This window comes from Babylonia areolata, chromosome 33 (assembly GCF_041734735.1).
Source record: "Babylonia areolata isolate BAREFJ2019XMU chromosome 33, ASM4173473v1, whole genome shotgun sequence".
NCBI classification, from domain to species: domain Eukaryota; kingdom Metazoa; phylum Mollusca; class Gastropoda; order Neogastropoda; family Buccinidae; genus Babylonia; species Babylonia areolata.
The window spans coordinates 20,871,004-20,884,192 of NC_134908.1; the positions used below are offsets into that span (position 1 = coordinate 20,871,004).

At 39.8% G+C, this 13,189-nt stretch overlaps 1 protein-coding gene across 1 annotated transcript in view; it reads right to left on the bottom strand.

Moving 5' to 3' along the window:
* Nucleotides 1-4,382, bottom strand: part of LOC143277107 (phosphatidylserine synthase 1-like) — a 102,955-nt gene extending 98,573 nt beyond the window's left edge. The window contains exons 1-2 of the mRNA XM_076581845.1: nt 4,213-4,382; nt 2,077-2,168 (exon numbers count right to left, since the gene is read on the bottom strand). Coding sequence (XP_076437960.1) covers nt 2,077-2,168; nt 4,213-4,382 — 262 coding nt within the window. The remainder of the gene's footprint in view (nt 1-2,076; nt 2,169-4,212) is intronic.
* Between the last annotated feature and the right edge of the window lie 8,807 nt (nt 4,383-13,189).

The following is a 13,189-nucleotide window of genomic DNA, read 5'->3' on the forward strand; positions in this document are numbered from 1 at the left end:
TGCAACTTCCCGTTAAATATGACGCTGATTGAGTGTTTCCATTTAATTATGACTCTATTCCTTTCAAATATTCATCTGTGATTCCATCTATCAGTCCAATTTCCCACACACACACCATACAACACCCCACCTATCTCCTTCCTTTTCTATCGATTTGTTTTAAAATGTTAACATTCAAATGTGAAAATCAATACTTTTAACTAGACATCTTCCATCACCAGTACGTGTAATGAGGCATTGAACAGAACTGCTTTTTTTCATATGAGCTGCAAAAGAGGACCAAGGTGGCAGAATGGTTAAGACGCTCATCTGCCAATGCAGTGTCTGTAAAGGCGTTGGTTCAAATCCCACTCTCGTCCTACCTCCCAAGTTTGACCCGTGTACGACGGGCGCAATAGCTGAGTGGTTAAAGCGTTGGACTGTCAATCTGAGGGTCCCGGGTTCGAATCACGGTGACGGCGCCTGGTGGGTAAAGGGTGGAGATTTTTACGATCTCCCAGGTCAACATATGTGCAGACCTGCTAGTGCCTGAACCCCCTTCGTGTGTATATGCAAGCAGAAGATCAAATACGCACGTTAAAGATCCTGTAATCCATGTCAGCATTCGGTGGGTTATGGAACCAAGAACATACCCAGCATACACCCCCCCGAAAACGGAGTATGGCTGCCTACTTGGCGAGGTAAAAACAGTCATACACGTAAAACCCCACTCGTGTGCATACGAGTGAACGCAGAAGAAGAAGACCCGTGTACGTTTCGACTGTGTTTACTGATGTCATCGGTGGATGAAAACACTATATGTAGTTTTGCTTTGTTTCTCTCTATAGCATTTCATTTAAGAGAGACACTTATATCCTAGTTTTATTGAAGCTTGTTATGGAATATGCTGCACTGTTTGCATTAACAATTACAATGACACATACAAAACAAAATTTTGTTGTTGCCCCCTGTTCATATGGGGGCTATGGCCTTGACTGAATAAACCATCTTGAATCTTGAATCTCAAGTTCGACTGGAAAACCAAACTGAGCGTCTAGTTATTTGGATGAGATGATAAACCAAGGTCCCATAAACAAAATGCACTTGGCATGCTGAAAAAGAACCCATGGCAACAAAAGTGTTGTTCTCTGGGGCAAAATTTTGTAGAAGAAATCCTCTCTGTCAGATACACAATGCACACACTCAAAGCCCAACACTCGGCTTATATCACACATTGACATAAGTTTTACATTTGGGCCAACAGCAAAGTGAGAGCTGTATTATCAATGGTTTCTCCAGTCAATGGGAAATCATTTACAGCTTAGTCTTTTGTGAAGGACTATGACTTTCAAACTAGGAGGCAAAATAACACTTAGTGCTGCAGACTTGTGGGCTAGTTGGCCTTTGGGAACCATCCCCCACGCCGACTGTCCTAAAACCCTCTTGGCCGAGAGAGTGGGGATGTAACTTGGGCAAGACACTCTCCACTATAATCAAATTCTAACCCAAATAGTCGGAACAGCTCAGCATCACCCGAAGTGCATAGTCAGGCCTTGAGGTGCATGCTTATATATTTGTGTGCCCATCAAGAGTGGATTTCTTCCACATAACTTTGCCAGAGGACAGACAACTCTTTTGTTGCCATGGGTTCTTTTTCTGTGCACCAAGTGTGTGCTGCACATGGGACTGTGGTTTATCGTCTCATCCGAGTGACTAGACGCTCGTGTTTCATTTTCCAGTCAAACTTGGGAGAAAGGGCGAGAGTGGGATTCGAACCCACACCCTCATGGAATGTCTTAACCATTCTGCCACCTTCCTCTCATGGACATTAACAAACTCACACACAAACACACACACATACAGACACACACTGACACAAAGACACACAGAGACAGACACACACACACTACAAGCACACGCACACACACACCTACAAACACACACACACACTACACACACAAACACACACACACACATAGATACACACGCACAAACACACACACACACTGCACACACACTACACACACAAACACACACACACACACAAACACACACATAGATACACACACAAACACACACACACAGAGAAACCAGTACCATTTGGGAAGGCCAGGACGCTGACAATCAAGAAGAAGAAGAGGATGCAAAGAAAGCCATTCCAGATGTTGTGTTCTGAGGAACTCTCATCTCTGTGGAGGGGAAAAAAAGAAACAGGAAAAAAATTTTTTTTGAAAGGCACTGTTAAAACTAGAGCCAAAAAGGAAAATAATTTATATACCACTACTTCATCTCTCTCTCTCTCTGTCACTCTCTCTGTCACTCTCTCTTCATCTCTGTATCTGTCTCACAAACAAACGCACACATACTGATACACTATCTCAGTTTCTCTCTCTCTCTCTCTCTCTCTCTCTCTCACTCAAACACACACACACACATACACACACACAATCTGCAAAGTGGCAAAAAGACGAGTGAGGAACAGTAACCTGGCAGAGAGAAGAAACAAGGAAAAGTTGGTTAACCATACAGATCATACATAGTGACACACACACACACACACACACATACACACTGTACTCAGTGTACTGTGCCAAACAAAAGAATAAAAAACCCATAAAACCTAAGCTTTTTGTTGCAGGTTAAGCTGTAACATTGCCTTTTGGTGTTTTTTTGTTGTTGTTGTTTTTTTTTGGGGGGGGGGGGGGGGGGGGGGGGGGGGAGCAGGGGGGGGGGTGGGGGGGGGGGCGCTTTGGCTTTCTTTTCTTTGTATAGATCTAGACACGATGTCATTACTTTTATCTATTTATTATTTCATTATCAATTTATCATAATTATCATTATCATCATTATTTCATTAATAATAATTGTAATGGTTTTTTTTGCTGCTATGGGGGTCCATTGAGGTCTAGGGCAACTTGACAAGATAATACTCTCGTAATAAATCCCTGTATCAACCAGGCTAAGCAATGGATACCTGTAGTGTTGGTCTGGAAATTTGAGCAACACCCCCAAAGACACATCTGTGAAGTTGATGACATTCAAGTCTCAACTGTGTGGTCTCAGATTTCCAATTTGAGCCCAGGGTACACTGAACTCTCTGGGTTGGAGTTCTTCACTGGCTGAAAACACCCATCTCTGATGGGGCTCGAACACATGACCTCTCAGTCGTCATTCCACAACGTTAACCACTTCTCCATGGCTACTGGTATTTATTTTCATTTGTTGTGTTAAGTTGGTTTCTGTTGTACAGTTATACTTTCTTATCATATCAGTCTGAAATATTCATTTTACTCGCTGCTTTAAACTGTCAATTAAAAATACTGCCTTCATATGTTATTACATACATTTAGAGAATCATTATTTTGACTGTAGACCTTTTAACAGAAATTAAGCATGATATATAAATTTACAGAATAAAGTGTCAACACTGCAGTTCATCTAGATGGAAATTAATACAATTGAGAGAGAGAGAGAGAGACAGAGAGAGTGAGACAGAGACAGAGAGACAGAGACAAGGGCACAAAGGCAAAGAGAGAGACAAAGAGTGGAAGAGATGTAGGGAGAGACAGACAGACTGACAGATGGACAGAAGGATAAATTCCAGGAGACAATTAAAGGGAATAAAGCAATCCAATAACAAGGCAATTTAAAGTGGTAAAGAGCTGAGATTTTATCATTAGAATAGTAAAAAAAAAATTAATAAAAAAAGCAGAAGAAAAAAAGAATTCCCCACCAATGCCAATCAAACAGAATCAACTAAAACCATTATATATCATAAAATGTCAACTGAAAAAGAAAAAAATCTAAAAGAGAAAAAAAGAGAAAAAAAAGAAGAAACTATAGCTTGCATCTTATCTCCTTTCCCGTTATCCACAGAAGATAAAAATTATTGATTATAAAATACCATCATTATTATATGTATTTTTTTGTGGGCATTTTCATACTGAAGGTGAATTATTAAAAAGCTAAGCTCTGTGTCTGGTGCATCTGATGTTGCACGCTGGAAAAAACATAAGAAAAACACTGAAAAAAACGGACCGCTTATTTCGTTCGAAAATACACTGCGCTCCTTGTCCTGAGCAAATGGAAAACGGACGAAAATAGACCACAGACCACTAATCTAACAAAAGCAGCTATCCGTTTTCAGCCGATACCAGACTATCTCCGCCTCCATCGATCGAAAGCGCGCATTCACCCGCAAAATGCCCCAAATACTTGGAACCATCCCCTTACCGTGTGAAGGCTAAATACAGCAGGCCTGAGATGCAGGCGACGAGCAACGTAATAGTGTGCGGCTTGTAGAAAAAGTCGAGGGAGATATCATCCACAGCTCTTTCATTGATGATCACGCGAAAATATTGGTCGTCTGCTCTCACATCTTGGTTCCTCGTGGCTGATGCCATGTTTTCACGCTTTACTCTGACGACCCTTTGGCAAAGATCATAGCTAAGAACTGCAACCCTCCTGCACACATCTCATCACAGCAGACGACAACATTACACTGCAAAACATGGACTGGCGAAGAAAACGAAACAAATCGTATCAGTCTGCGTTAATTTCTTATCCAACCTAAGTGAACTGTACTTATTCCTAACCGATTATTCATAACCAAGAATATGTAAACGTTGATGGAATTTATCATACAATTTATTAACCATGAGGCAAAATTCATTGATTTTTTTGTTTTGTTTCCAAAAGCCCGCGCTGCAATTCAAGGGAAATAATTCAAGCAGATATCGGAATGTCAGTATTTTGAAAGAGTCTTTTCCCTTGTTTTGGTTTCGCTTGCAGTAAAAATTTAATTGTAGGAGAATGTATTGACATTATGATGTTAATAATTTGGTTCGCTTTGAAATGGCAAAGCATTGCCAAATTTTAGCAATGAAAGAGGGCGATCTCTACACGGATGACACTCAATACTTCTACTCCTGACGCGTACAAAGTCACAACCTCCAGCCTGACAATGGCAGTTTAGTGAAACTGACGGCAGTGACACATGCTGTCTAGTGGCTTACACCCATTCGTGTGCCTGCAAATCAACATGCTGTAATTTTTACAGACTCAACGAACCGTCTTCAAAAATATGGAAGTGAAATGGGTAACTATAGATTGGTATAACGCAATGCTGGTCCGACAACGTCAAGGAATGGACCAAAATGACGATGCCAGATCTCCTCACGACAGCTGCCAACAGAACGCCGTGGCGAGCTATGACATCTTCCTCATGTCCCCCCAACAACCCCAGCGATCGAGGGAATGAGTGAGTTAGTGATAACGCAATGCCGCGCAACATTCTCGGCAGATTATGCTGAGCAACTGAGGCTTTTCACACACGTGCACACACACACACACACACACAAATACACATACGCACGTGACAGTGGCATAAAATAATACAGCATGCTCACATGCACGTACTAGTACGCACTGCACGCACCTCCTCAGTCAGTCAGGCTCGTCCCCCACCACCGCCACAATTTACCCTCAGTATAATTATCTGCTAGGACTTGGAATAAGAATTCCATACTTTTGGAGCATCTCAAGAAAAGGGTCTTTCATTTTAAGTTTTAGTTCTGCTTCTGTGGACGGACGACAGACACTGAGTATACGAGTATGAGGAGCATAATTGCCTTTGTGTAATTTCTAGGAATGGTTGAGTTAACAGTGAGCATGATCAAGTCTTTAACGCATCATGTTCTGACTGCAGCGATGAATAGTATTGCCGCATAATAATCGGCTGATGTTCTTTCGGTCATAAAGCAATGACGTCAAATACTACGAAACGTGACGTCAGTCGTGTTGCAAACTGACGAATATGTGCGGGGTTCTGGGCGCTTGCTAAAATGAACATAGTTGTCAAGAACGTTATTTAGAAACTGACACTGTCTTTGATACCTCCTACCACTCCCCCCCCCCCCCCCCCACAAAATACAAACACACAAAACAACAGCAACAACAACAAACAAGCCCCCCCCCCGCCTCCCAGTTTCGGATGTTTGATGTCAGTAACTGAAAGAATAGGCTATGTATTAGATACAATGAATTGCATCATCATTTGTTCTAGCTATATGGTTGACAGTCTCTTCTATCAATAATTATTTATGGCATGATGTGCATTTGTGTTTGTCAGTGATTTCCCTTCTTGAATTTTTAATGTTTTAACGCGGCATATTTGCAGTGCGTATGTGTGTGTGCGCGCGCGCGTGTGTGTGTGCACATACGTATGCACACATTTGTCCGACTGTGTGTCGGGGGGATGGTGGGGGGATGTTGGTTTGATGACATGGATGTTTGCTCTGTGGTTGAGGTGACTGCGTTGTACTCATAGGAGTGTAGGAAAACTTATAGAAATTACTTGTAATATTGACATTTTTTGTTCTCTTGTAATATTTTACTCATGTGACATGCCTTGAGCATTACTGTAGGCGGATGAGACGATAAAACGAGGCCGTCCCCGGCGTGTGCAGCATTCACTTAACGCCCGTAAAAGAACCCACGGCAACAAACGGGTTGTTCCTGGGCAAAACTTGAATTATGTAGAAAAATCCACTTCGATAGGAAAAGAAATAAAACTGCATGCAGAAAAAAAACAACAACAAAAGAATGGGTGGCGCTCTCAGAGTAGCGACGCTCTCCCTGGGGAGAATTTCACACAGAGAAATCCGTGTTGTGGAAAAACAAAAACAAAATAAAACTGATGAAATGAGCAGTAGAAACACGGGCATTGTTATTACCGTACTGATATTACTGTGACAATGACTGATGTTGATATAAACAGTGCACTTCAGGCCGGCATATCTAATGACTTTTGAAAGGTTGTGCTGACTGCATGAAACAATTAAACGTGTCTCTGTCGTCAACAAATGTGTAATGACTGAAGACTGGTTCGCGGAGTTGGTCCGGTTAGACACTAATAGAATTTGCTATGAATTAAGAATAAAAAGACGTGACGGCACAAGAAACTATTGTAGAGAACAGCAAAGCATTTTCGGATTGATATATTTTGCTGTATGTTTTGTGGATGTGAGGATCTTGCATGAATGACAGAATATCAAATATCCCTCATGGAGACCGTGAGACTTTGTACAAAATGTGACTGTCCAGATCTTAGTGGGGATGAGTTAATTCCGGCCGTTACCTTTTGTGACTGTCCAACCTTTGAGGTGCCGCTTAATTTGGGGTCGATTTTTCGTCCAAAATTTTATATGAGAAAAATGCTTTACGGGATTACTGAGTTGTTGATTTTGGCAGAATAAATTTAAGCCTCGATCTACAAACACTTTTCACACTTGCTTTTGTGTAAAATAATTCACTGAGTCTCTAAATGTGTTTTTACTGTTTGAATGCATCCCCTCCCTCTTTACTGAATGTACTAAACCGATGAGTAGATTTTGGATGTAAACACATCAAACACACACACACTGAGGTTTTTGTAGAGTATGATTTTCAGGAGACAAAAACGCGTTTAAGAAAAACTTTATTATCTGCGAGTCAACAATGAAATATCAACATCAATTCCAATAACAAATTTTAAAGAATATCACAAGGCAACTATTAACAAACAATATGTAACAAAGAAAGCCAACTGACAAGTTGTTTTTTTTCCAAAGCTCCCAATCACATTCAGGTTACTTATATTGGCACAATGTTATTTTGACTGGCACAAAGGGAACGTGTTGCATACAGATTAATACGAGAGGCAAGACCTTCACAACTCTGCTCTATTTTTTGACAACCATGCACTGGCTTCATCCAACACAGGAACTGTAGAAAAAAAAAGGCACTGCAAAGCGGATATCTTGTAACCGGGCACTGAATTCCACATTGTATTGTCAGTGATACTTTTTGTCAAAACAGATTTCTCTGTCTATATATAGACCGCTGGCGAGTTCCGAGGTCATCTTGGATCTTGCGCATCAGTGTGCATCTAAGTTTTACTCGAAATTCGAAAGGCGACTGACATAGATAAAAGCAACAAACATCCTTTTCTTCAGTTGACAGCCTCCTTTGCTCCAACCAAACTATAAGTCAATGAAGTGCCATCCTATGCACACATAAAAAAGAAAATATCGAAAAAAAAAGAAACCTGCTGTTTCTCGAGTTCTGCCTATTTCGATCGCCTTAGTTGCTCGAAATTTCGGAGAGCCAATCAACTTCGAGAGCACAGATCATGTGACGCGCCTCTTATAAGTCATGTAAGCACGGAACCCTCCAGCGGTCTAAAACCGGGGTGCCGTCCCTGGAAAGAGCGCGTTGCCATGGTACAATGCCACTTTTTCTTCTGTCTGCAAGTGTTTGCTTTACGATCAAAGCTTATTGTTTTCTGCAGATTTTGGCCAGGGATAACCTTTTTATTGCCGAGGGTTCTTTTACATATGCTAAGTGATTGCCGAGGGTTCTTTACATGTGCTAAGTGCATGCTGAATACAGGACCTCAGTTTAACATTTCAAATGAATGACTGTGACCTTTTCTAACCTTGACCTTTGAGTGTTCATGTGCTAGCCATAACCACTCACTGTACCGAGTGATAAGACATGGAATGATTGTAAAAGTGTTAATCCATAGGTTTTCCAGAACCAGTTGCTGTACCAAGTTATCACTATGAATGAAATGATTGGAAAGATCTTGTCCATAACTACCATCCAGCCGAGACTGGCTAACAGTATCAAACACAAAGATTGGCTGCATGAAGGCATGCGCATTCACTTGTACATGTGATTATGCAAAAGGTATATGGAATTGGAAGTATATAATTATTTCTGCTGTTCTCCACTATTCTGAGCAACCCAATTTATGACGTACACAGATCGTTTTTCAGTCTTTCTGACCTATATACAGTCTTGCAGAATTAGTGTTGAAAAATATTTTTATGTCTAGTCACTAATGCAGAGTATAAAATAATGCGTGACTGCTTAGTACGGTAAAACTGATCGTTTTATTGCGTATTCTCATGTTATGCTTTGAATGGTTGACGTGAATATTTGTTACCCAGTGTGTATAACCTGGAATACATTTATCAGTTATCACAGCAGACTCATGCTGATTCACAATATATCAATGTTATTTCATAAAATGTAAGCAAACATGTACATGTACCGATGTGTTTAAATAACCGAAAAACTTGAAACATACCGATAAGAGTTTCCACACTGCAATTTGCTCGCAGAATACATTCAAGTCAAAATGCTTTTGGCAGATTGAACCAAAAAAAATTTTTTTTTTAAATCTCAAGTTACATGTACCTCTTTTTACACCCCTTCCCATTATGCCATGTTATGACCTTGAACTTTGATCTCCCATACCCCTCTCTTAGTCTGCAAACTATGATCACAACAACAACAAAAATCACTGGAAAAGTTTTATTAACTCACACCCTTCCTTTTCTTTGTTTTGTTGTTGCTGCTCTATCAGCCTGTGCACTGTTTCTGTGACATTACTGCACACCACTCATCTGGAGTCCTCTGATCTCTACACAGCCAAAACAGGCTTTATCTTCTGCAGTCTCAGTGACAGCACCATTCATCCAAGTTTGGTTCCAACATCATTTGTAGTAACCACTTAAATGCTGACCTCAATAGATAAAAAAAAATTATATATAACTTTTTATCACAGAGACACACATCACAGACACAAACATTTCAGTTCAGTTACTTAAGGAGGCATCACTGCGTTCAGACAAATCCATATACATTACGCCACATCTGCTAAGCAGATACCTGACCAGTTGCATAACCCAACGCGCTTTGTCAGGCCTTGAGGGGGAAAAGTGCTTAAACAAATAAATGGGTACATCATTAAAATAATCAGCAAACACGTAAATAAATAAATTACATAACTGAATTAATGAACAAATAAACGAATAAATAAAAGTCTCAAACAAGAAGGTAGTCCGATTTCACTGAAATTAAAATGCTGAAAAATTAGTGTAAAAGTATCACCGGTTCAAAAACAGACTGCGCCCATTAACAAAGTGTAAAACATTATGCTAATTAAGAGTTTTAATAAAACAAGTCATTAAATACATCACTGTCATGTAAAACTTACGTGGCTTTTCACGTATTTGTTCAACACAAGATGTCATTACTTTCAGTGCATGTTTATGTGTATGTGTTTATGCACGCAATCATGTGTGTAAGCATATGTATGTATTCTTATTTGCGTGTGTGTGAGCACACTTAAAGTTTTTTTGTTGTTGTTTTCTTAGTCTGTGGACACTCAAGAGGGAATGGAGACATGACAGTCATTCTAATGTCTTGATAGTTTTACCAATTTCCATGATGCTTCTTACAATAAAAGCACGGAAAGAAGGAAGGATGAGCACTGAAGGTAAAGACAAGGATGGGAAAGGAAGGTATGAAAGGAAGAAGAAGAAAAGTGAAAGGAAAACAATGGAAGTCAGGATAGACAGAAGGAAAGAGAAACGTGGAAAGAAGGAAGGATGAGCACTGAAGGTAAAGACCAGGATGGGAAAGGACGGTATGAAAGGAAGAAGAAGAAAAGTGAAAGGAAAACAATGGAAGTCAGGATAGACAGAAGGAAAGAGAAACGTGGAAAGAAGGAAGGATGAGCACTGAAGGTAAAGACCAGGATGGGAAAGGACGGTATGAAAGGAAGAAGAAGAAAAGTGAAAGGAAAACAATGGAAGTCAGGATAGACAGAAGGAAAGAGAAACGTGGAAAGAAGGAAGGATGAGCACTGAAGGTAAAGACCAGGATGGGAAAGGACGGTATGAAAGGAAGAAGAAGAAAAGTGAAAGGAAAACAATGGAAGTCAGGATAGACAGAAGGAAAGAGAAACGTGGAAAGAAGGAAGGATGAGCACTGAAGGTAAAGACCTGGATGGGAAAGGACGGTATGAAAGGAAGAAGAAGAAAAGTGAAAGGAAAACAATGGAAGTCAGGATAGACAGAAGGAAAGAGAAACGTGGAAAGAAGGAAGGATGAGCACTGAAGGTAAAGACCAGGATGGGAAAGGACGGTATGAAAGGAAGAAGAAAAGTGAAAGGCAAACAATGGAAGTCAGGATAGACAGAAGGAAAGAGAAGCATGGAAAGAAGGAAGGATGAGCACTGAAGGTAAAGACCAGGATGGGAAAGGAAGGTATGAAAGGAAGAAGAAGAAAAGTGAAAGGAAAACAATGGAAGTCAGGATAGAAGGAAAGAGAAATGTTCTGAGAACACTAACCATTAAACACTAACCAAACTCAACACAGTTTGTTTTCAAATAGAATAGTAAGTTAAAACTTCCAATAACTAAGTTCTGAGAACACTAACCATTAACCATTTAACACTAACCAAACTCAACACTGTTTTCAAATAGCACAATAAATTAAAACTTCCAACTTTTGACCAGAAACATCAATCGAATGCGAAATACGTGAAATAAAGAACACACGAAGTTTAACTTGAATAAGCCATAAACATGAACATGAGAAACAAGAATGAACACGTAGAAACATGAACGTGAAATATAAGAAAATCAATATAAAAATGACTGAGTACACTGACTTGAAATTTTTCAACAAGAACAAAACAGTAACATGAGAAATAGATAAGACATTTATTTAGTAAAAGTTGAAGTAATTGCAACTTTCTGCCTGAAATATGAAAGTGAAATATAAGAACAACAGAGTATGTAACTTGAAATAACACTGAAGAAACAACCCCATGAAATATAAGAAATAGCACATAAGAATTCTGTTAACTAGGAATAAATGTAACATTCTACTAAAAACATGAAATCTGAAATATAAGTAACACAGTGACCGAACAAACTGAACTTTAAAAAAATATCTTATGTTTCGGTCTAAAGGAACATGAATTACAAGAATTATCATTTGATTAAAGTTAATGTAACCACAACTTCCAGCCAGAAACATGAACGTGACACATAAGATAAATACAAATGCCCAGTATTTGATTTAAACTTGAAATCACTACAATGACTTTCAGTTAAAGAAGACAATGAACACAGAATAAAATCAAAATACCATGAACATGGAATAAAATTACAACAGAGCATGAACTTAAAATTTAAATAAACACTTACAGTAAATTGAAATCACAACACTAACATTCTGTTAAAATACCGTGAACATACAACATAAGACATAACACATTAAGTTAAAGTTTTAACAATCCACAGCAATAACACTTCTCCCAGACAACACAGTCATACAGCCCACATCACAGCAAACACTTCTGATAATTGATCAGTGATGATAGCAACATGTCCCATCTCAACACCAAACCTGTGGGAATCAATCACTTTGATAAAAATCAATCATCTGAATTCATTCTTTTAATATACTGTGTATATTAATCACTGACAATCCACATGTCTGTGAAGCCATCCTAGACCACAAACTTCAATCACCGTTGTAACAACAAGTCATCATGTGGACACATTTCTCATTCTTGAACATCACAACCACCACTCACGTTAGTCTTCCTCCATGAAGTGGCTTCATCACTTTCCAGTCTGACAGTTCATAATAATGATGATATGGATACTTATATAACGCCTATCCCCGGTCGAAGACCAAGCTCTAAGTGCTTTACAAACATGGGGTTATTTGCACAACAGGCTGCCTACCTGGGTAGAGCTGACCGACAGCTGCCATTGGGTGCTCATCATTTGTTTCCTGTCACTCGATCAGGTTTAAGTCACACACACAGACACAACATTTTACGTATATGACCATTTTGTTTATTTACCCCACCATGTATGAAGCCATACTCCATTTTTGGCGTTGTGCATGCTGGGTATGTTCTTGTTAATGTTTCCGTAGCCCACCGAATGCTGACATGGATTACAGGATCTTTAACGTGCGTATTTGATCTTCTGCGTGCATATACACACAAAGGGGGTTCTGGCAATAGAAGGTCTGCACATTATGTTGACATGGGAGATCGGAAAAATCTCCACCCTTTACCCACCAGGGACCCTCAGATTGAAAGTCCAACGCTTTAATCACCAGGCTATTGCGCCCGTCAGTAGTTCACCAGTACAGGATGATATACCTTAATGTTGATCACAGCTTTTCTCCACTCACCAACTCTAGTTTACAGGGATGCAAACAGAAGTTAAAACAACAACAACAAAAACAACACCACCAACACAACTGGGGGTGGGGGTTGGGGGAAGGGGTTAGGAGGATGGAGCACACGTCTACTTTGTAGGGGTAGTGGGCAAAGACCCCTGAAGCTGTT